The 23448-nt window shown below is 39.8% G+C and overlaps 1 protein-coding gene across 4 annotated transcripts in view; it reads right to left on the bottom strand.

Annotated features, from left to right (window-relative positions):
* The window catches only part of PLCB1 (phospholipase C beta 1), a 628875-nt gene that overhangs the window by 162285 nt on the left and 443142 nt on the right, over positions 1 to 23448 (bottom strand). For all 4 annotated transcript variants that reach the window (XM_036322262.1, XM_036322263.1, XM_036322264.1 and 1 more), the window contains exons 6-9: positions 22827 to 22880; positions 19482 to 19557; positions 12733 to 12833; positions 11102 to 11268 (exon numbers count right to left, since the gene is read on the bottom strand). In XM_036322262.1, coding sequence (XP_036178155.1) covers positions 11102 to 11268; positions 12733 to 12833; positions 19482 to 19557; positions 22827 to 22880 — 398 coding nt within the window. The remainder of the gene's footprint in view (positions 1 to 11101; positions 11269 to 12732; positions 12834 to 19481; positions 19558 to 22826; positions 22881 to 23448) is intronic.

The raw sequence follows: 23448 nt of genomic DNA, 5'->3' as shown, positions 1-23448 counted from the left end.
GACAGAAATTCGAAATTCTGCTGTGACAAAAATGAGAGCACTCGGATGCTCTAAAACAATGCAGTGTATCCACTGCCACTCAACTGGATGTATTTCATGCTTACAAGTGCATGCGAAGGCCCTTGAATAATTTATTAGGGTACAAGCTACTCTGATATCTTTTCTAAATCTGAGGCCAGCTCATGGGCCTCAGGAACAACCAAGAGTGAGGAGGCTTTGTGTCCAGACAAGGAAACTTTGAAGAATAGAACAGAAGAATGGTGTAAGGAGTGTTGTGGACTGGTCCTCCCACCCTCTCAGGTTCTGACTCCTTTATCGACTGATGTCTAGAAGCTGACTTCCAACAGGACTTTTCAGCTTTCCCATTCTGTTCTGGGCATCTGAGAATGATGTTTTAGCTCAAGTCTCTCGGGGAAGAACAAGATATCATGTACTTACTTACCCTGGAGCTAAGGCACTCCTTTTCGGTGGTTATTAATAAACATATTTTTAGGGAGATGCCAGAGGTGGAGAATAACCAAGGATGTGCCCAACAGAGTCCTGACCTTCAAGAACTTAAAAAAAAATACCATGGCAAAATTCTTATTTTTTAAAATATATTTTTAAAATTTATTTCAGAGAGAAAGGGAGATGGAGAGATAGGTAGAAGCATCAATGATGAAAGTAATTGGTCAGCTGCCTCCTGCATGTCCCCCCACTGGGGATTGAACTCACAACCTGGGCATGTGCCCTGACGAGTAATGGAACTGTGACCTCCTGAGTCATAAGTCAATGCTCAACCATTGAGCCACACAGGCCAGGCTCTTTCCTGATTCTTTACATGAGCTCAGTGATCCAGGGAGGGAAACAGTACAGCGTGATCAAAAACAATACAGCATGATCAAAAGCTCTAGGTAGGATTCATGGGCACATTACTCAGGCACATTGAAGTCCGGCTCTTCCCTGCTCAGTGTGTTTTTTAATGGGAGGGTTACCTTGGGGATCGCTCCATCATGGCATCAAAGTGCCGACATGGAAGTGCTCCTGAGGTAGTCCTAAAAGCAGATGTGAGGCAGCAGCAGCAGAGTGCTAAAGAAAAAATAATGCTGTGGAGGTTCAAGGAAAGGCATGTGGCTGGCTGTGTTTACAAACATAGTCTCGTGTGTGTGTGTGTGTGTGTGTGTGTGTGTGTGTGTGTGTGTGTGTGTAATGGATTCTGACTTTAAAGGAAATATATGGTATAAATGCAAGCAGGATAGGAAAGGAAGAGAGGAAGCCAGTGTTTGAAGAGCTTCATGAATTTAATCTATTTCCAGTGTAATGTTTAACAAACATTTATATATTGCTTGCTATATGCAAATATTAACTCATCTCATCCTCATAATAACTCTATGAAGTGGATACTGCTTTGATGCTTATTTTATAGGTAAGAAATGGAAGGCAAGTAGCTTGCTTAACATCACACAGCTTGTGAGTGGATAAGTTGGGTTTTGAGCCTCGGTAATCAAGCTTTCTGTTCTCTGCCATTAACCACTACGTTATGCTGCTGCAGAAGACACTGCCTGTAATCTAGTCATAGGAGAAGGTAAATAATACTAGGAGGAAGAGCTACATTATTTGAGCACCAACAATGTGCCAGGCACAGAAATCCTATGAGAGATGTATTTTTAAACTCCCATTTTCAGTTGAACAACTGAGGCTTAGAGAGGTAAGCAATTTTTCTGGGGTTACAGGGGTACTTCATGTGAGACCTGGACCTGGAATGCATGCCAGGGCAACAGAAGGAGACAGTGGTGAATAGGACTGATAGCTTTCCCAGCACTCGCCTGGCTGAGGACACGGATGATGGAAAGGAAAGGGTCTTGCCTCTGTGGCAATTGGCTTCAATCAGGGCACCCTGAAGGAGTCCTAAAATAGTCCTGAATGTGACCAAAGAAGAGTTTTTTCCCCCTGTGATTTACTTATCACACTAAAACGTGCTACTTTAATCTCTCCGTTGAAATAAGCTGGGCTCAGGCAGGACAAATGACCCATCTGGCAGATGCATGAGGATTAGCTCTTTGATTAGGATTTGTCTACCACAGTGTAAAATTCTTTTCCAGCCTGAGTTTGCATTCTAGTCTTTGCAAGTAATTTAAAGGCATCCGCTAGCATTTTTATTCCCTAACCCATGAATCTAACTTTTAGGAAGAAAAATAAAATACAACAGAAAACTTGTTATGTCAGTGTGAGGGCAAGAGAAATGCTAAACGGAAGATGTGACACTGTTCTGTAGGTCTTGCAAAAAATATGCAAGTTAGCTTAAAGAAATAAAAATAGCCCCGTACAAGCAAATAACATCTTTCAAAGCCCGGAAACCCAGAGAATTCTCTACAAATTCTGCCTTGCAAGACAGATGGCCTATAAATCCAGAGTCATCACACATTTGAGATGGGCAAGCTGGACAACATGTGTGCCAGTTAGCATGGCCACCAGCCTCGTTCTATTGAGCCAAATGCCAATTAGTCAGGCTCTGGCTCTCAAATGTTTGGATGTCACTGGAATTGGGTGGTTGAGAATCCATTCATCATCATTCAAGCCCCACTCTTAATGTAATGATACCAGCGCATGTTGGAAGGCTACTGGTCCAATGGATTACTTAGCACCTTCTAAGTCCCTTCCATGCATAGCACTGAGAAGCTATTTCCTTGGCTCATGAAAATTCCTAGTGCTGTGACCCTTATGTGAATTCTGCTAGAGCAGCTCAGAGAAAGTAAGTGCAGATGGCTTTAATATCCCATGGCTCACCAAAATCCCTTTGCCTCCTTTCAGAAATTGTCTATTAAATGTTCCATTTTCACTTATCTTTGCTTGGGCACAAACTTTCCTATTACATTTGCCAACTAACTGTGTCTTTGGACAGGATATGAACTCTGCTTGTTTCTTTACCTGTTTTATCAATTTTTTTTCCAACCCTGAAGTCAGTATGTTCTATACATGTTCTTATGTATTCTTATTTTAGGTTGAGAAGTGTCAGACATTCTTATTCCATCTTGATTGCTAAACCTGTTTTATTACCATAACTATGTACAAATACAAGCCCAAGATACTGTATGATAATGGCCACTAAATAGCTATGTGCTTTTCTCAAAAGCCTTTATAGATTAACTTCATTACCCAGCTACCATGCCTTTCTGTGTTCCTGAGTTCTCCCATATTAAAAATAGTTGAACTTGTTAATGTGGTTTTGTGTGAAAGTTCTTAATAATAACACCTACCTTTGATTGAGCACTTTCCCCTTTTCAAAATATTCTTACATCTGCAATTTATTTACTCCTCACTGTTCAGTTTGGTAGGTAAGATGAAGTTTTATTATTTAATGCGACATATAAATGTTGACCCAATGAGGTTACACAATCCCTTTAAATTGACATGGCTACATGAACACAGAATCCAGATTAGAACCCTCCATAGCTTGGAGTCTTTCCACTAGATTTGTGAAAGAACTAATTGGTCATTTAGGGTTAGAGGTTCTCGGAGGGTAGTGAAGAAGTTCACTGCATTTTATTAGTGCACGTAGCCATTTAGTGGCCGTTATCACATCGCTCTATCAGAAGAGACCCTTCACAATGGTTCCTGAGCCATAACGCACAGGAGACAAAAATATTCTTGCCCTGGCCGGTTTGGCTCAGTGGATGGAGCGTCGGCCTGCGGACTGAAGGGTCCCAGGTTTGATTCCGGTCAGGGGCATGTGCCTTGGTTGCGGGCTCATCCCCAGTGGGGGGTGTGCAGAGGGCAGCCGGTCGATGTTTCTCTCTCATCGATGTTTCTGGCTCTCTACCCCTCTCCCTTCTTCTCTGTAGAGAATCAATAAAATATATTTTAAAAAAATGTTCTAGATCCTTAACTAGAATGTCATGTTCTTTGGTCAGGCTGGACATTGGCTTTCTAACGTCAAGGAACATGGCCTTCTCTTTGTTTTCATCTCTCCCAGTGTCTAGCATAAAGGCAAGTCCACAATATGTGCTCATTAGTGTTTTCTATAGCTACTTGAACATGTTATCACTTAGTTGCCTGAAATGCTACCTGACATTCATCTACCCCTCATCTAGCCCCCTACACTGCAGCATTCCTGGAGTACAGCGCAAATGTCACTCTCCTCTTCAAAAGCCTTCATCCTTCCTCGCAGAGGAGTTCTGCTACACTGACTGCTCCATGCGGAGAAGAATGGCACCTATTTATTGCCTAGTACAAGGGTGGACACAGGCAGTAAGGCTCCAAAAATGTGTGTTGACTAAATGAATGAGCCAAGATTAGCATCAAGGCCTACATGTCCTTTTAGCTTCCCTTCTCATTTACTTCCTTCTCAAACAAACTGATAAAAGTTACTTGGCCATTCAAAAACTCAATTTCCTTCCAGTTGGCATGGCTCAACCTCTGAACCAGGAGATCATGGTTCAATTCCTGGTCAGGGCACATGCCCAGGTTGCAGGCTCAATCCCCAGTGTGGGGCATGCAGGGGGCAGCCAATCAATGACTTTTCTCTCACCATTGATGTTTCTATCTCTCTTTCCCTCTCCCTTCCACTCTGAAAGCAAGAAAAACTTATTTAAAAAATAAACAAAGACCCAATTCCCTCATTGTAAAATGGAGGTAATAATACACTCAAAGATTTGCCCTGAGGTTTATAGAAGATAATTGGCTGGTGAAGAGTTTGAAGTGATTCTTGACACTCCCTAGAACCTCAATAAATAAAACATCCCCTTTCCCTGAAACATAAAGGACACTAAATAGATACTTGCTGAATGGTGGTGTACCACATTCTACCTTGTAGAATAGTAATTTGTATACTGATATATTTGTATATATCACCTGTCTGAATTATAGTCTCCTTGAGGATGAAGACTTTATCTTGATTTTGTTCCTCTTCTTTGTAGTTCTTAAGTTAGGTGGGCAATACATGCTTATTAATTCAAATACCCATGCAACTGCTTCAGTTGTGTATTACAATAAAGAAAAGAGTGCAATGAGCATCAGGTACCTTGGAGGATCTCTCCTTTGATATGATGGAGATTCTTGAAAAAATCCTTTCTACATGGACCCCTGGAGTTTGCCCCAGGATTGAGATCCAGTCATGCACACACTAACTTGCGCCATGACACCACCTTTATGGCTGCCTTCATTTTTTTCATTTGCACTTCCTAAATTGTCCCACCCAGGATCACCTCTTAAATAAACTCCTCATGCTTGGGTTCTTCTCCCAGGGTAGGCTTCAGGGGGAACCCATACAAAAACCAATTGCGATGTTAATAAGAAGTATTTTTGATTCACTTTCTATGTGTTAATGTAGAGTGCTAGGTGAGAAGGTTAATTCTGTCAATCATCCTTAGTTAAGACTTCCTCTTCAAGTAACGCTATTTTTACTCTGTAGATAATTTTGCTTTCACAACTGGAGTCCTACAGATTCCAGTGGTTCAGAATTAAGGCAGAGCTCCGAAAATATCTGTAATGAATTAATGTCTTAATTGGTCATTCTCAACTTCTTGACGTTATTTCACCCATTGCCATGGCACATTTTTCAGCTTTCTTGTAAAGTGCCAGGGTTGGACAGTCCACACCTCCCCTCACCTTGTTTTCTTGTGGTCATTGTTTGTTTTCCATGAACTTGATTCTTTCTGTATTTCATCTGTTTCCCTACCAGTTATTTGCTATAAAATAAACTACTAACAAAACTGGAATTCTGGGTAATGCAGATGTTGAGAGGCCAAAGGGCTGTGGCTTTGTAGCCTTTTTCCAGCACAGTGCAATCTGCAAGCTATTCATTTTATCCGAGCCATAGTCCCACCTAACACTTGGAAGGGGAAAAGTATAATAGCCAGAGACTATTAATGCTATGCTCTTATGGGAGGTTGCAGCTAGGGAAGACATAGCCATTATCTGCTTTGTCCAATAGCTCTCACACAAAGAACAAGGCATCTCAGGAAGGTACACTCTGATGCCATAAAAAGCTGCCACCAAACTCAGCATCCTGGGGTGGATTAGGCTACCAAGCTCACTTCCCTATCTCTTAGGACTGGCATTTGACTTTATTTTTTACAATTTATATTTTTCCTGGTTGGTTGTTTTATGAAAGAGGCCATTTTGGCTGTGAATGGACATGGTCGTGACTTTGAGATGACTGAAGAAAAAGGCTAGAGGAATAAAGTAAACAAGACTTCTGGGCCAGGCATTTGCATCTCTTCAGATCAATTCCTGCTTCTTGGGAAAGGAGGAAATGCAATCAAGGAGGGAAAGTGAAGGGAGTTACAAAGTCAACTAATGATGAGTGGATTCATAATAGCTATCTTGAAAAAAAAATGTTGTTTTTTTTTTTTCATTTTGACTGATCTCTCATACTTCAGAAAAATCTCCGAACATATGAAACACAGAGTTAAGACTAGCTTGAAATATAGTCATCGGTGATAATGTCATTCTTCTGTGACCTTCCACAGAAACTACAAAGTCAATAGGTAGATTTTAAATGGGATCTTAATCAATAAAATACTCGAGTGACTTTTCAGCAGCTTTCTTAGTGTAGTAACTCAATGCACAGAGAGAACTGCCTACCTCATACAGTTTTCATCTGTCTTTGTCTATTAGGAGGAAAATCTATTGCATTTAAGTTTACTTTGTTCATTCATTTTAGTTCTTTTATTTTTTGCAGAGAATCTATTTAAAACTATTTAAATGGATGCCACCTTAATTGTGAGGCAGACCTTTGAACCAGTCAATATTTCCTCTAGTTGAGTGGTTTTTAAACTGTGCATCCTGAATCCTGGGGGTTGTAGCAGAAGGTCCTGCAGAGAATGGGGCAGGGCAGGAGAGGAGACAGGAACAGGGCAGCCATCAGCAGCTACACTTCAGGCTCCCTGTGTTAAACTAATGGAGTGTTCCTAAAGATTTTTCCTACACATTGGCCTTTCTTGTGAGACCTTGTTGGAAGAAACAAACAAGGATGCTATGTCAAGGACAAGACTAAAAACCACTGCTATGGATGAAACTGCTCTCTTCTAAATAGTTGGCCTTGCATCTCTTTTCTCAGCAAGTCCTGGTGGAGGGGCCCAAGCAGAAGTCTGGAGTAGTGGGGAGGACTGTACCCTGGGACACGAAAAATGCGGCCTCTTCTGTGACCTGAGTTTGGGCTAAATAGCTAAGACCCTTATGGACTGGAGATCCCATGATTTGAGGCCACCAGCAGGGATGCACAGTGCCAACAAGGCAGTTACGTGATAGGTCAGAAGGGATGAGCTGTGGGCATTTATTCTTTACATTTGTTCTCTCAATGCTCAGCTTCTCAATGCCCATCTTTCACTTTTGATTTTGTGAGGGCCATTTATAAAAGTGCTTGTCTTTGTTTTGTTTCTTGTAAAAGCAGGTTTTGAGACAAAAATTTGAATAAACACAGTTTATTTCAGAGGTTACTCTAAAAAAAATAACTGTAGGGGAGTAGAGAAATGGAAAGGGAAGGAAAGAGCTAATGAAAGGAACATGATCAATCAGGTTAAAGTTGTGGGCAACTCAGGCTAAATTGCACTGAGCAACTCCAGGAGAAAGTGGAGAAAATGCATAGAAAATGTCCCACACAAGGAGCAAAGAAGATGAGGTACCGCTTCCTGAATAAAAATCACTCCTGGGGCCATGGAGTCCTGGGCTCATGTAGGTTGCCTGTGCTGGGCTGAGAGAAGGTCCTGGAGAGTTGCAGAGGCTGCTGTTAACCATGTTGGAATAACGAGTGCCAAGAGATATGGGAAGAACACCCAGATCTGCTCCTGTTATTCATCCCACTTTATAGAGGAGGAACCTGAATGTCAAGCAGGTAAAGTCACCTGCCTGAGATGAACTGGCTTAAGCATCATACTATGCCAGCATTTCTTAAAATTCTGGATGCATAACAGACATTAATGAAAAGTCATTATTATTTATGATTTCTACTTAATGAAGAGAAATGATGCTGAGAAAATAATGATTTTTAAAAATCTACTTGGAAAATTAAGTGATAAAGAGTAAGAATGTCTAGGACCAATGTTCTGAATCTCACTTCTAGACCAATTAATGGTTTGAAATTATTTGGTGTAAATGCCAATTATCATTTTCATTAGTTCAGGTCAACCAAGGTTTAGTGGGCAAAAACTAATATACACAATCTTAAAAAACTAGGGGGTAGAACTGATTAAATAGGTTAAATGGTTTCTTAAGATTAGGTAAACAGTGATGATGAATTGTTGATGTCTGACCCAGTTGTAGTGGGTTCTGCTGTTTTTATCTGCCCACTGTGCTCCTTCGTAAGGGTAGCACACCCTATTTGCATTTCAGGGAACCCAACCACTCCTTTCCCAGTGGTAGTCCATGTGGTTTAGGCAGTTAATTCCTCATCAGCTCTAGGGAGAGTCATGTGGCCTAACTCTGTCCAATTATTACATTCCATCTTTTGGTCCACAGTGATCTAGTATGAAAATGTGGCACACATGCTAATGGCCACAGGTCCACAAAGCATCAAAGTCCACTATCTCTTCTGGGCTCATTTCCTACTGCCATGTGGTACAGGTGTAGTCAGCTAACCAGTGCTCATTTTTAGCATTTAGGCTTTGGCCACACTGAAAATTTTTCATTTTATTATATGCTACCTTTTATATAAATGCATATAAGAACTAAATATTAGCACAAGCCAACTTTGTGTAGTATTTCTTTAACACCTACTTTAAAATATGTTTCTTGATATCAGAGAGTGTGTATATATATATATATATATATATATATATATATATATATATATATTATAATGTAATGTTAAATGTCCTTACTTATTTTCTTATGTGTTTATTGATTAAAGTGTATTAATCAGATGATTCTTGAAGAACATCTTGGTTTTATACCTTAGGTAAATCTTTTGATGTCAAAGCCTTGATTTGCTTCTTTGCAAAATAATAATGTACATATTAAAAAGTTACATAATAAAGAAAGCTAATGTCCTTACTCATCATTCACCACATTGAAGTCAAATAATATTTCCTGAAATTATACTTTGTTAGATTTAAGACACACAAAAAAAGGGTTCCTGAAACTATCTTAAAGTCAAACTGCAAAATTAAACTAGAAAATAAATTTTCATTTTTGGGAAAAAAAAATCTCAAACTCTTAGTTACTAAAGAATTAACCTTTAACCTAACAATGTCTTATTCCTACAAAGAGGCATTTAAAAATCATGCTCCTATTGACTATGAATAAAAAATCTCTAATCCTCTTCATTCAAATAAATAGAGCCAAAGCAGCAAACAAGATGACCTGGTGTGAAATATCTCAAGTTAATTTTCTTATTGGAGTTTCTGGGTTGTGAAATAAATTCTGTGATTTAAAAAAATCACACCAAAATGAACATGGAAGTTCCATGATGAATCACATAGCTTGAGAAAAATCGTGCTGCTATTTTAAATGTACCTGAATTGTGTGTGTTTGTGAATATAGAATTCATACCTGGTACAACTATAAGATGGCACTAAATGCTCTTGCAAATGCTAAGAGACATCATCTTAACTTTCCTTAGACCAAAATTGGTTCTTGCAGGATTCTAGATTTTTCAATAACCTATTGTAATTTTTTTCCTTTGTATCCTCTACTTCCAAGGCATCAGAGTTGATGTATGGGATCCGATGCCACCTAAAACATGGGCTGCCAGCAGTGTGCTGTGAAGGGAGGGGAAAAGGGCAAAGTTTAGGTTCTGAAGTGTGTCATTAGTTTCACAAAAGCTTTTTGTTTTCCTAGCGTTTTAAGCTAATGTATTTTTACAAGTCCTGTTCGCTCTGCTATAATACTGCTAGTTATTTTTTTGGTGAAGTTTGGATTTCAGAAAGGAACTGTCACATTATTTGGGAGAAACCTCCAAGGACTTGCACTCTGTTAAATGGTCAGGAGAAATGCTGTGTTTGTGACACCAGGGAAGAAAGGGCGTCATACAGAAGTAAGATCAGAGGGGCAGGCCTGGCAATGCCAGCATATACCGTTGCCTCAGTTGTTCCCTTCAACTGACCTTGGCAACAATAAGAATGATGACAACAGCAAAGGTAAAGTGCTTGACCAAGAAAATAAATACTAAACAATGTCGTCTATAAATTCCTAACTAATAGCATGAAGTATAAAATTAATTATAAGATTTTAATTAATACTTAATAAATACTTTCATTTTTCATTTAGAGGTCCAGTTTCAGAATAAATACAAGGGGTTGAAAAACTTCTAAATCTACTTTTATGATAACCATTCTTAGTAATGACTATTCAGCTTGCTAGAGATGTTTGTTACTTATAAATTACCTGCATATTAACATGCAATTTATTTTTTCTTAATAATTGGTTAATTGTACTTCTTTTTCCCTCCCCACGGAATATCTAGGCATTTGCAATAGCATCACTGATGACACACCCATTCTCTCAGTGAAGATATCTCAATCCAGATGACGCTTGGGCTTAGTGGTAAAGAAATAGCTGGAAATCCTTTTCAGGGACAATGATGCTACAAATAATTGAAAATTCTTGGCAATTAAATCATCATGATCTTATTTTGGCAATTCATTTCTCCCAAATCAAAAACATAAATTTCTTAATAATTTCCAGGCAACTTAGGTCTCTCTTCTTGATATCAGTTTTTAGACTGATTTTTTTTTCTATAAATACTATTTTTTTTTTTACATAAAGAAATCAAAATTTTATAATATTTTCCCAGTGGACAAATTTGTCAATAGTGTAAACTAGAATAGGATAAGGGTCCAATCTTCTCAGTTTTAGAGATTTAGAAAAATCTGTGGATCACTTCTCAGAACATCTAAAAACAGACCCTAAAAGGACAACCTGTAAGACTGTGAATTTCCTGTCTGAGAAAGAAGCATTTAGTCACTGAGTAAATGTAAAATAAAACAAACGATTAGACATCTAAAAAATGTCACATGCATATATATAACTACAACAAAAATCACATATCAAAATTAAAAAAAATCTACTTTGGATTGAACCACCAGTAACTTTAAGACAGAAAGGAAAGCAGGCATACAAATGTGTGACCCATTCACAATTAGAAAGCAGAGCTTCCCTGTGGTGAGGGACAAAATGGACTGACCTTTTGTGGCGAGGCTAGTGTTGGGTTCATATTTCTCAATCAATACTTGGACTTGCTCTTGCTTTAAAGGTGGGTAAAGTATTTCATTTAGCCGGGGATCGCGCTGCTTAATGTTGATAAAATCCATCATCTGATCAACAGTAAGGTATGGTCTGCTTTTGGCACCACTACAGACAATTAAAAGCCATAAATTAGAATATTTGCCACCAAGTCTCATTCAGATATTTGCCCTTAGCTACAGAGAAACCAAATCCTGTCATTCCTGGTAAGAGCATGTTATTCTGAAATTCCTATCTTGCCCTAAAGACACCGTGCTGCTCCACACAACTGCTGCACCTCCATGGGCTACAAATAAGTTTTCCAATCACTGCCACTAAGTCCCAATGCCCTTGAACAATACCCAATGCATGAGAAAATCCACAGTAGGAAAATATTGCATCTTGTCTGTAAAGATAAACCACTCTAAACTGATCACAGAGGTATGGGTTGTTTTTTTTTATTATGACACTAAACTTTTTTTTAAGGTATCTTTATTGCTGAAAGTACTAGAGATGTCCCTTTTTTACCCCATTGATCCCTTCTAGTCTGCACCTACTCCAAGCCCCAGGTCTTTACCACACTATTGTCTGTGTCCATGGGTTATGCTTATATGCACATAAATTCTTTAGTTAATCTCTTCCTACCCACCCACCCATCCACCCCTGTCTTCCCTTTGAGATCTGACAGTCTGTTCCATGCTTCTATGTTTCTGGATCTATTTTGTTCATCAAATCCCCATATCCCGCTTAATCATTCAAAGATGTAATAAAAAAAGTAAACAATATGTTTAAGCACATTTTTCTTTTCATTAAAGTTACATGTCAACCAGAGTCTATAACTCTTCTATATAGTGTGATTCAAACTTCACATTTTAATCCTGTTGACAGCCAAAAGTCAAGTTCAATGGTACAAATATTGCACATGTTCAATAAATAGTTGATGGCAATGAACATCAGCACGTGAGTATATTCAGCGTCATTCTCGGCAGCACTGTTTGTCTGTCTTCCATATGAAGGAATCCTTATTGTATTTATCAATTTTGGATTGATTTTCTGTCATCATGTAGATTTCAGCATATCAAAAGAGTAAACTGCTACTTCCCCACATTTGCTTTGTGTTTTGGTTTCTTTCTCCTTATTTTTCATTTATTTAAAAACTTAATGCCTATATAATTTCCAACCTATAATTTGCAGCTGGGAGGGTTCTTAGTAATCCACACTTGTCATTTCACTAATGCAGCTCAGAGAGGTAAGATGGCTAGTTCCCAGTTCAGAATTCTTTCTGCAACATGAGTCTGTCTCAGCTAAGCTTTCTCTGTTCCAGCCATAAACTTCAAACCACACAGAGCCCCCTGAGGTTACTAAAACAGCTACACCCAGCAACAAATCATAGCAAACTTCCACTCATTAAAAGCCCTGGTTGCACCTCAGGGGCGGGAATACGTGATTATCTCCGGTAACTACACAGAAGCACTGCTATTAGACATAGAGCACAAGAGGGTCTTCCTCTCCCTTTATTGCTCAAATTCCTGCCCTAGCCAGCCTGAGGACCACAGAAGCCGGGAGATAGTGGGTTAAAATGGATGCTCTTACAATTCGGAAAAGATGTTATCAATTTCAGGTCGAGGGCAAAGATGGTTCAGGAAAACTCTGTACACTTCTGGAGTGAAATCTTCTTGAGGTATTGAATCATTCTGGGAAATAAAACAACACTGTCAATGAATGGTCTTTTTCTTTCCCTATCTTCCTCCCTCCCTGCTTTCCTCAACTCCTTCCCTCCCAACCTTCATTCCCTCTTTTCTTCCATGTGTTCAGGGTAAATAATCAGAAGACATTCATGAGCCCAGCTGTGGGCTCATTTGAACACTGGCTTTGAGGTATCAAAAATCTTATTCTCTCTTGGGTTTTCATTATAATTTAAGTGTAAGAGTTTTCTTCTAAAGAGATGTTAAGGCAATTTCTTAAGTACATTTCTAAAGTGAAGTTAGACTTAGTAAAAAGAGGATCTCTTTAGCATATTTTTAAAGTTTTCATTTTGTTTTGGTTTTAATCTTTTTTATTGTGATAACATTTATGCAACATAAAAAAATTACCATTTTAACCATTTTTAAGTGATCAGTGACATGAAGAACATTCACATTTGTTAAAAAAATGTAAAGAACTGATTTTGTGTCTTTTTTCCTAAATAATGCTCTTTCAAGTTTAAATAATCTGATAAATTGTAAAATCTCTCTATATAAAAGGCTAATATGCAAATTGTTTGCTCGGGAGTCCGACTGGGAGAGCAGGAGTTTGATTGCTTCCTATGACATGCACTGACCACCAGGGGGTAGTGCAGAACATAGCCAGTGACCAGAGGTGGTGGTGAGGCATTGAGGGAGTGAGGGAAGGAGGAGGCAGGGAAGTGAGGAGGCGGGAAGGCCAGCCCTAGGGACCCTACCCTGCACAAATTTCGTGCACCAGGACTCTAGTGTTTTCATTAGACAGGAACCATTATTTCTCACTGACTCCTCCTGGCCCTATTGTTTGGGAAGCAAGTCACTGACATAAAAAGTCACTTCTATGACTTATTTTTCTGTGTAGTCGGGCTGCCATGGAAACCGGAAACATGTATTCAAGCCTTTGTTAACAGGAAGGACATTCTTTATGCCGTTTTCCTATTTCAGGTAAGTGTTTATATGGGTGTTTTTATTTTCAAGCCCTTAAACCAAAGAAAACACCCTTCCTTTTACCATATTTATAGGTTTTGAAATGTACTTTTATAAAAGTTTCTAAAAATTATTGTCTGAAATCGTACATTCCTTGCTAACAGGTAAGAAAACTTAGCTCACCACTTAGTTCACTCCCATATTTGTGGGCTGAACAAATAAAAGAATATTTTCTTTACTAAACCCATTTATAGAGCGCAAAAAATCTATTTTTAAAAACAGAATTTTGAGACAAACAAACATTATACATAGCAAGATGCATTACACCATTAAGCTTAAATACCTGGACACCAATTTTGAAGTCATGAGCACAAGTGGTCAAATCCAAGAATAATGGGAAGTTTCCTTGGATTGTTTTATTGGTGTTTTGCCACTCATAAAATGGGGACAAGTACAACCTATAAACTGGTTTCCAAAGTCCCGTTCTATTCACAAGATGGAAGAAACCCTTTGCCTAGAAGTTGTACATTTTCCATTGCCCCCTTTCTGTGACTTAAGAACCCACATCTCCTTAAGTAGCTGTGTAAATAGCTGGAAATGACCTTCTCTATTCTACTTTTTGGCTGAGAGACACAGAGAAGGTAAATATTTAAACATCAATAGTAGTAAAGAAATACTGAATAGCTCTGTGAACTCCAAGCATGTTCTCCCATTCTCTCTACTATTTAGTTACTATTTGGAGTTCACTCTTCTCCCCACCCCAACCTTACCCAGCACACACATATATAGATTTTATCTAAGAACATCAATAATTGTTTTCTTTCCCTTCCTGACCCCTTTTCTCCCTCCCTTCTTGTCTTAGCTAAAATCTCTTCCTCTGGGAGCCTTTCCTTTCTCCCAGACAGGGTTTTGCCTTCCATTCTGTGATACCATCACACCTTGCTTGTCTCATATTTCAACACTCATTTAACAGGATTCTGCTCCCAGCTGTACAATTCTATTACTTTCCAGCCTGCAGATCTACACAAGCTAGGACCTGCATTTTGCTTGTTAACTGCTCTATCTCCAGTGTGTAACATACTGCAGGTGCACACTAATTACTTACTAAATGAATGAATGTAATTTATGAGAAAGGTAGAAGTTGATAGCAAGGACTTATGTGCTCTATGTTTCCCTTTGAATAGCAGATTTAGCTAAAGTCATTTATATAAGATTCCAGACACATAACTCCATAGAACAACATGCTTTAGTAGAACTCTAACCACTGTTTATTTACCAGCTGTGAATCAGAAGTTCCTATAAAGGGAAACAGATTAATTAAGATAATATGAATAAACACAATTTATTGTCATCACCAGTTGGATGTTAGAGCATAGAAAAAGGAAAACATTTCAATACAGCTGATTTTCCTTGTCTCATTTTTCTCTTGTCCAACTTGAGCAAGCCTTTGGAGTCAGTGGGTGAGAGAAAAAAAAAATTTTTGTTAAAATGTGTATCATTGGGTCCTAGCTGGTGTGGCTCAGTGGATAGAGCATTGGCCTGCAGACTAAAGGGTCCTGGGTTCCATTCCAGTCAATGGCACATACCTGGGTTGAGGGATCAATCCTCAATAGGTGGCATGCAGGAGGCAGCCAATCAATGATTCTCTCTCATCATTGATGTTTCTCTCTCTCTCTCTCTCTCTCTCTCTCTCTCTCTCTCTCTCTCTCTCTCCTCTCTCTCTCTCTTCCTTTCCTCTCTTAAATTAATAAAAATATATTTTAAATGTGCATTATTTAAAGCTAAATTGAAAGAGTATAGGGGAGTAATTTTGTAAGAAATAGGTACTTAACATTCAGAAAATGTTATCTGAAAATATGTTAATTTATTGAAGTAGACTCTAATAACTCAAGAGTTCACATACAGATTTCATCTCTACAAAACAATGAATTATTTATCAATAAATTCAGTATTTTAACCTATTCACAATATGTTTTTCTAAAGCTATAAATCAAAAGTTGAGTTAGCCATAATGTACATGAAATACTTACAAGTAAGCTGCTCATAATCAATCTCCAAATGTTTTTGTTAATTTTTCATTTGTTAATTTCAGAGAGAAAGAAGAGAGAGGGAGGGAGGGAGAGAGGGAGAGAGGGAGAGAGAGGGAGGGAGAGGGAGAGAGAGAGAGAGAGAGAGAGAGAGAGAGAGAGACATGGGCTTGATGTTCCATTTACCTTGGTTTATCGAGATAACACTGTAATCAACTGAGCTATCCAGCCAGGGCTTCAATGAGGCTTTACATTTTTTATATCAGTTATTTTAAGAATCACAGCTACAAAAATGATTATATTTCTGATTTATATTTATGATGTAAGACATAGGAAAAAGCAAATCTAACAGTTATCCTGTAAAAATAATTTTTATTCATAATATTCTTTAGAAAATTTAAGGTGTTCTTTTAATTCAGAAAACACTATCTCCCTCAGTATTGCATATACTATATGTTCCTAAATATAGTAAACTTTGTTATTTAAAGTAAACACATGGATTTACTCCTTATCTTCATCATTAAATGAAAATACATGTGCCAACGCTATGCCAAGACCGAAATATAACTATAATAAACTTTATTATTTAAAAGAAACACATAGATTTATTCCTTATCTTCTTCATTAAAATGCAAACACATAAGCCAATGCCATATCGAGACTACTATACCATTCCAAATGACCCTGAGCTGTTCTCAAGTTAATAAGACTTAAATCAAAGGTAATTTCCTTCAAGTAAACTATTTTCAGTGCTCAGAAAGTTTGTGGGTAAAGTGGTAATTTTCTGAATATGCAAAGGTCTTCAAAGGTTTCACTGGAAAATGTGTTTGGATTATTAATAGAACTACAGTAATTGCTTTGTCTCTCTTTTTTGCTGTAGTACTACTTTTTAACAATTAAGGTAATTTGGACAAGCGACTGTAATCTCTGAAGGAGTACCCTTTAAAGGAATGTGTTATTCCAATGGATCACGTTGGCTGGGACACAAGTTCAAGTGCATTAATTATCCCTAACAATGTGCACAAAGACAATGTTTAAAAAATCTCAACAGGATATCCACTGTGTTTCTGGTAATGTGCCTATTTACAGAACACAATTAAATCTAGTTGGAATGACAGCCGGCTATGAAACGAGGCTCCAGACATGCAGGATTATCTACCATTTATATAACTTTTCTTCTGTGTAGTACTTAAAATACTTCTTGTTAGTATATCCCGAATCTTTTTGCTAATTAGTAGATATTTTCTAGAGACACTGTTCTGTAGATATGAAATTACAATGAGGATTTCAAACATAGTCAGTTTGCAGAAGCATTTATTTCCAAGCTCTGAAACTGTCTCTGCTTTTTAAATCTTTTAAAGCATTCAATTTCTACAACTCTTCCAAGTAAAGTGTACTTTACTAAGAATAATGATCTTTCAAAACTTTATGATGGAGGTTGATCATATTTTTAAAAAATCTCCAATTTGTTCTCAGAAAACTGTCATAACATTTAATTTACTAAAGATAAATATGTTTTTCAATTTAAACATGACTCCTGTTATTTGAATTTCATTTTCCTTTTCAAATGTCTCCAGTTGACTTTGGTCTGAAAGCGTGAACCTATAATAGACATAGTGGATTGTAAAAACTCAATTTATATTTATTGGCTGAATTTTCAGAATCCAATTGTTTAGAAAATTGCAATTTACAGAGAATTGATTGATGGGTTTGACTTTCTATGCAGTTTCATTTTTTACTCCTTTTCCTTAGCTAGATATTAATAATAATAATAACTTAAATTTTTGATCATTATATGTCACAAATGTTATCCAGTAAAGGTAAAATCCGGAGCAGTTACAGAGGAAAAACACTTGATATCCATCTTTCTAAATTAATCTCTTCCACTTACTTTTTTGTGCTTAAATGCAGTTCTCATTCGGGCCTAGTCTTTCCGGCCTCAGGGCCTTGCACACATAGTTTAATTTTTCTGGAATGAGCTTCTCTCATTCTCACTGGCAGCCCTCCACTCCTTTTGTTCCTAGAATTCCCCACAAATTACACATGTCAGTTGAGGTGCTTGACCAGCATCCCCAGACTCTGATCCTGGAACCCTGGGACTTCATTGTGTTCACTACCATATTCTCAGTGCTTGAGGGCACCCAGAAAGAATTCAAGAAATATTTATTTAATTATCGACCTTAGTTATTTCTTTCTTACTCTAAAGCATCCACTGGGAGAGCAATAATAAGCAAGTTTGATCATTTCATTTTGCTTATTAAAGTGAAGGTTAAAATGTTTGGGAGCTTCCCCACTGCTCTGCCCTAGTGTTGGAGCATCAGCATCTGTTTCCACCTGTAGCAGGAAACTGGTGGTGGAATGGCACTCTTGTTTTTCCTTGTTTTCTTCTACCTACCAAAGTCGTTATTACACTTAATTTTTTTCTGAAAAGTATTCCCAACAAGAACTGACTGGTGAACCTAATAATGGCACCCATACTTTTTCACATTTAATTATACGCTTAAGAATGGCTCCTCAACTTTGTTCTCTGCAACTTGAGCATTGCCAGTGGGTTTTAGAGCCTCAAAGGTTCTCCCTACAGCATAAGGACTGTCCTTGGGAAAGTGCTTACTTGTTGCTTAGATACCAGGATAAAAATACTTTGCAACAGAAAGGAGAGTTCTGCATAGAGCAGAGAAAAAGGCGTTCTGCAATAGACCCATTTCTCTAAGAAACAATGGTAAAAAAAATCATTTTAGAGCCAGGCATGTAGAAATGTATTGAAATGAAGGCAAATTCATTAAGTTTCAGGGATTAACACATATTGAGTGCCTTGAATATGTTTGGCATGAAAAAGAGCATACTACAACCTTGTCTTCTCATCTACCTTTCCACCATCTGAGCAAAGTAGCAGTCTCCAAACTGTGCTGATCTGCTTCCCTCTCAGCAAAAACTTTGAGCACAGCCCTGCAGAGTATGTAAATATATTTCTTTATAAACATGTACTGCTATATTAATTGCTTAGTAACTTATAACTCTTAAAATTAGAAATTTTAAGAGTGAGTTAAGATTACATTCATATTTCAAATATCTTCCTAATCATAATCTATAATGATTAGCTAATATCTCAAGGGACACCAAATATCAAGAAGTTTAAATTCTTAATAATGTTAATATTTTTGGCCAATACATTTTATATCAGTTTTTAATTTTTATTGATAAAGAACAAAGGTCTTTCTAGATTAAAATGTTGGAATAAGGGGAGTAAAAGAAAATATAGTTACAATGACCTCACATATTGTAAATATTAACAAATAAGTCCTATGGGTTGTTTTGTTTGTTAATTCTCACTGGAAAATAATTTTTCTATTGATTTTTAGAGAGAATGGAAGGGAAGGAGAGATGGAGTGAAAGAAAGAGAGAGAGAAACATTGATGTGGATTGGTTGCCTCCTACACCTGCCCTGACCAGGCTGGAAATCGAATCGAATCTGAAACCCAGGTATGAGCCATTGACTGGAAATCAAACCCGTGACCCGTTGGTGGGTGGGCCAGCTCTCTAACCACTGAGCAACACAGCCAAAGCTCCTATGGTTTGATGTTTGGGTAGCATTTGGGGCAGCCTACACTTTATTATGATTGCTCAAAGCTATTTAGTAGTGCTAATTTTAGATAGGCAACATGCTCACCCTTGATGATGGAAGACTACAAGCCTCTAAAGCAGTTTCAACTCGTTTCCGGTCTGCTGAAAACAAGCGGTATATGCTGCAAGTGAAAGCACAACAAGTGAGAGGTGGTTGAAAGGCAGATGGATCCCAGCACTTGTAGGTGATGCCAAACGAAAACATCCCACTGAATCAACCTCTTTGGCATTCAGCTTTAAAGCATTAAAAACTTCCCATCATACCATGCATATGCACATGTGTTCTGAAAGATTGATGCGTGTGCTTTTTATAAACAAAGTGCCTAATATAAAATCAATATTTTGAGACAATGGTGATCACTCAATTAAAAGGCATTGCACTAAATAGTCTCTAATATTAAGCACTAAAATATCCTTGCTAATTTTGTCCCCTTGCTGCTACCCCTTGCTCTAAAGGTGTACATTGTTAATATCCTATCTAATAAAAGAGAAATATGGTAATTAGCATATGACCGCTACCCTTCCCATTGGCTAATCAGGGCAATATGCAAATTAACTGCCAGCCAAGATGGCGCCAGGCAGCCAGGCAGCTTGAAACTAACATGAGGCTTGCTTGCTTCAGTGACGGAGGACTCCAACGTTCCCCGCCTGCCTTGCTGGCCTCTGAGCTTGCAGTTTGAAACATTGTAACAAATATAGAAGCTAAACAAAACCCCAGGAACCTGCTTTCAGCCGGCCGGGATCTCAGAGCTGGAGTTGATACAGTGTCTCAATTATAGAACCCAAACAAACCAGATACCTGCTTTTAGCAGCAGAGGCCTCAGAGCTGGAGCCAGAGCTAAAGCTGGCCCAGAATTAAAAAAATAAAAAGAAAAAAAGGAGCGGTTGGGAGCTTCAGTCACCCACCAGCCTGAAAACAGCCCTCAGCCCCTCACCCAGACTGGCCAGGCACCCCAGTGGGGACCCCCACCCTGAAGGGTGTGTGACCAGCTGCAAACAGCCATCATCCCCTCAACCAGGCTGGCCAGGCACCCCAGTGGGGACCCCCACCCTGATCCAGGACACCCTTCAGGGCAAACCAGCCAGCCCCCACCCATGCACCAGGCCTCTGTCCTATATAGTAAAAGGGTAATATGCCTCCCAGCACCGGGATCAACGGAGCCGCGAGGCCTCCCGGCACAGGGATCAGCATGACAGGGGGCAGCGCCCAAACCCCCTGATCACCCTGCGGCTGTGTGACAGGGGGTGGGGCCACAACCTCCCTATCCGCCCTACTCTGTTCGTGACAGGGGAAGGCGCCCCAACTTCCTGATCAGCCCTGCTCTGTGCCTGATAGGGGGGAGCTCCCCAAACCCCTGATCGCCCTGCGGCTCTGTGTGTGACAGAGTGTGGCGCCCCAACCCCCTGATCGGCCCTGCTCTGTGTGTGACAGGGTGCGGTGCCCTAACCCACCCCACGGGCCCTGCTCTGTGTGTGATGGGGTAGAGCCATAACCTCCCCATTGGCCCTGCCCTGAGTGTGACAGTGGCGGTGCCCCAACCCCCCAATCGGCCCTACCCTGGGCGTGACTGAGGGTGGCATCACAACCTCCCAATCCACCCTGCTCTGTGCATGAAAGGGGGCGGCACCCCAACTCCCCAATTGGCCCTGCTCTGAGCCTGACCAGGAGCTGCACCTAGAGAATGGGCCTGCCCTCTGCCACCCGGGAGCAGGACTAAGCCAGCAGGTCACTATCTCCCAAGGGGTCCCAGACTGCGAGAGGGCACAGGCCGGGCTGAGGGGCCCTTCCTCCCCCCTCGAGTGCACAAATTTTTGTGCACCGGGCCTCTAGTTTATAATAATAAAAGTATAATATGCTAATTAGACCGGATGTCCTTCCAGATGACCTTCTGGACAAAGCCGCAGCAGTGGGCAGAGGCAGAGGCCCCTGGCTGCCATGGTGGCAGCGGGGGCTGAGCCCTTTGCACAGATTTCTTGCATCAGGCCTCTAGTCTATATATATAAAAGCCTAAGCGACCCACCAACTGGCTGGTTGCTATGACGCGCAATGACCACCAGGGGGCATACACTCCGACCAGTAGTTATGACACACACTGACCACCAGGGGGCAGGGGCTCAACGCAGGAGCTGCCGAGCTGTGATGATTTGGCAGCTGTGGTTCTTGGGTGACATACCCGGAACCAGAGAGGAGGGAGCCCAATTCCAGGGTGCATCACCCAAGAACCACCCCCTCGCAATCCAGGACACCTTGGGGGATGCCAGAGAGCCAGTTATTGCCAGATCCCTGCAGGCCAGGCTGAGGGACCCCACCAGTGCACGAATCCATGCACTGGTCCTCTAGTTATTAAAAATAATTAATGATTTAACTTTTACATTAACAGAAACCTACTGGTACCTCGTAAGCCAATGGTTAAAGACCTTTGGCTAAATATGGTCTAAAGATGTGCTTTTTTTGTCAGTAATTTGGCTTTTAAAATATAACTTAAGTACTGCTATATTTAATACTATATTTAATACTGGTGGGGGTCCCTTGGCATAGCCTGCAGGGATTGGGCCAAAACTGGCTCTCTGACATTCCCCTAGGGGTCCTGGATTGTGAGAGGGCAGTTCTTGGGTGATGCACCCTGGAATTGGGCTCCCTCCTCTTTGGTTCCAGGTGCACCACCACAGCTGGGCAGCTCCTGTGTTGAGTGTCTGCCCCCTGGTGGTCAGTGTGTATCATAGCTACTGATAGGAGTGCCTGCCCCCTGGTGGTCATTGTGAGTCATAGCTAGTGGTCGGAGAATTGAATGGTCACTTAGGCTTTTATATATATATATAGATAATAATTTGGATTTAACGCTGCTATTGCAACATTAGAAAATCTAGTACCTGAGGCCCACTAGTCCCACAGGAATATGATGGGGTTGAGTTGTCATTGTCCCGTTTAGATGGGGGATTTCACTCTTCAGTTTTTCTTCCTGATGCTGGACTGCTTCATCTTTTCTTTTCCCACCTGGCTTCTGTTGACATTTGAGTTTGAAACCCCTGCTTTCAGGTTAGTGTCATTGTGGTATAAAAAGACACCGTGGTCACCCAATCACCATCCTAGAATAGTTCTTAATTCTTCATCTCAGATAATCTTTTGGAATATCAGCAAGATTCCCCCCGCCCCCTCCACCTTTTCTTGCTTTGGTGTTTCTTAAAAATGAGGCCACAGAAAGGGGACGAAACCCTGGGACCCTCTGAGGAAAACAGCTGCACTGATGTGAACAGGCGTGTGAGGGAGGATGGGGTGTCCATGCATTTCCACGCTCCCACTTGGGCCAGAGGAGAAACAAAACAGTCATGGCATGGGCTCAGATCTTTGGGAAAAACAAAACGAAGAATGAGAAATGCTCACACAGCTTACTTTTTGAGAGGAATGCGCCCTTCTGGAGTGACTTGCAGCTTAAGTTTAGTATAGCTGTTGGGGAAGCAGAAAAACAAGTGTTTAATTTTTAAAAAGCAAATAATTTACATTGGAAAAGGGCTCATGCATATGCACAGTTCACTGAAATTTCACAAGCTGTCCACGTCTCTGCAGTTGGTACCCAGATCAAGAAATAGAATATTATCACACTGTAGCATCCCAGCAGCCCCTCTCACACCCCCTTCCAGAGTCTATTCCCCAAAAGGGAACCGTAATCCTGACTTTAACCAATATAGACAATTTTTGCCTGTTTTTATACTCTATGTGAATGGAATCACATTATTTTATGTCTGGCTTCTTTCACTCAATGCTGTTTTTAAGATCCATCCATGCTTTTGCTTATAGTTGGAAAGCATTCATTCTCATTGCTGTATAGTATTCCATTGTGTGAATATAGCACCTGTATTTATCTTTTCAACTGCTTCTGGACATGGGGCTACAGAGATGAAGCAACAGAATTTGGGACCACTACTTGAAGAAACTGCACGTGGTATGATCCAGCAGTCTCATATTGAATAGTACATGCAACAGAAATGCTCATAACATGTTCATCAAAAGACAT

This window comes from Myotis myotis, unplaced genomic scaffold (genome assembly GCF_014108235.1).
Source record: "Myotis myotis isolate mMyoMyo1 unplaced genomic scaffold, mMyoMyo1.p scaffold_m19_p_9, whole genome shotgun sequence".
Classification (NCBI taxonomy): Eukaryota; Metazoa; Chordata; class Mammalia; order Chiroptera; family Vespertilionidae; genus Myotis; species Myotis myotis.
This window is presented reverse-complemented; position numbering and strand designations above follow the sequence as displayed.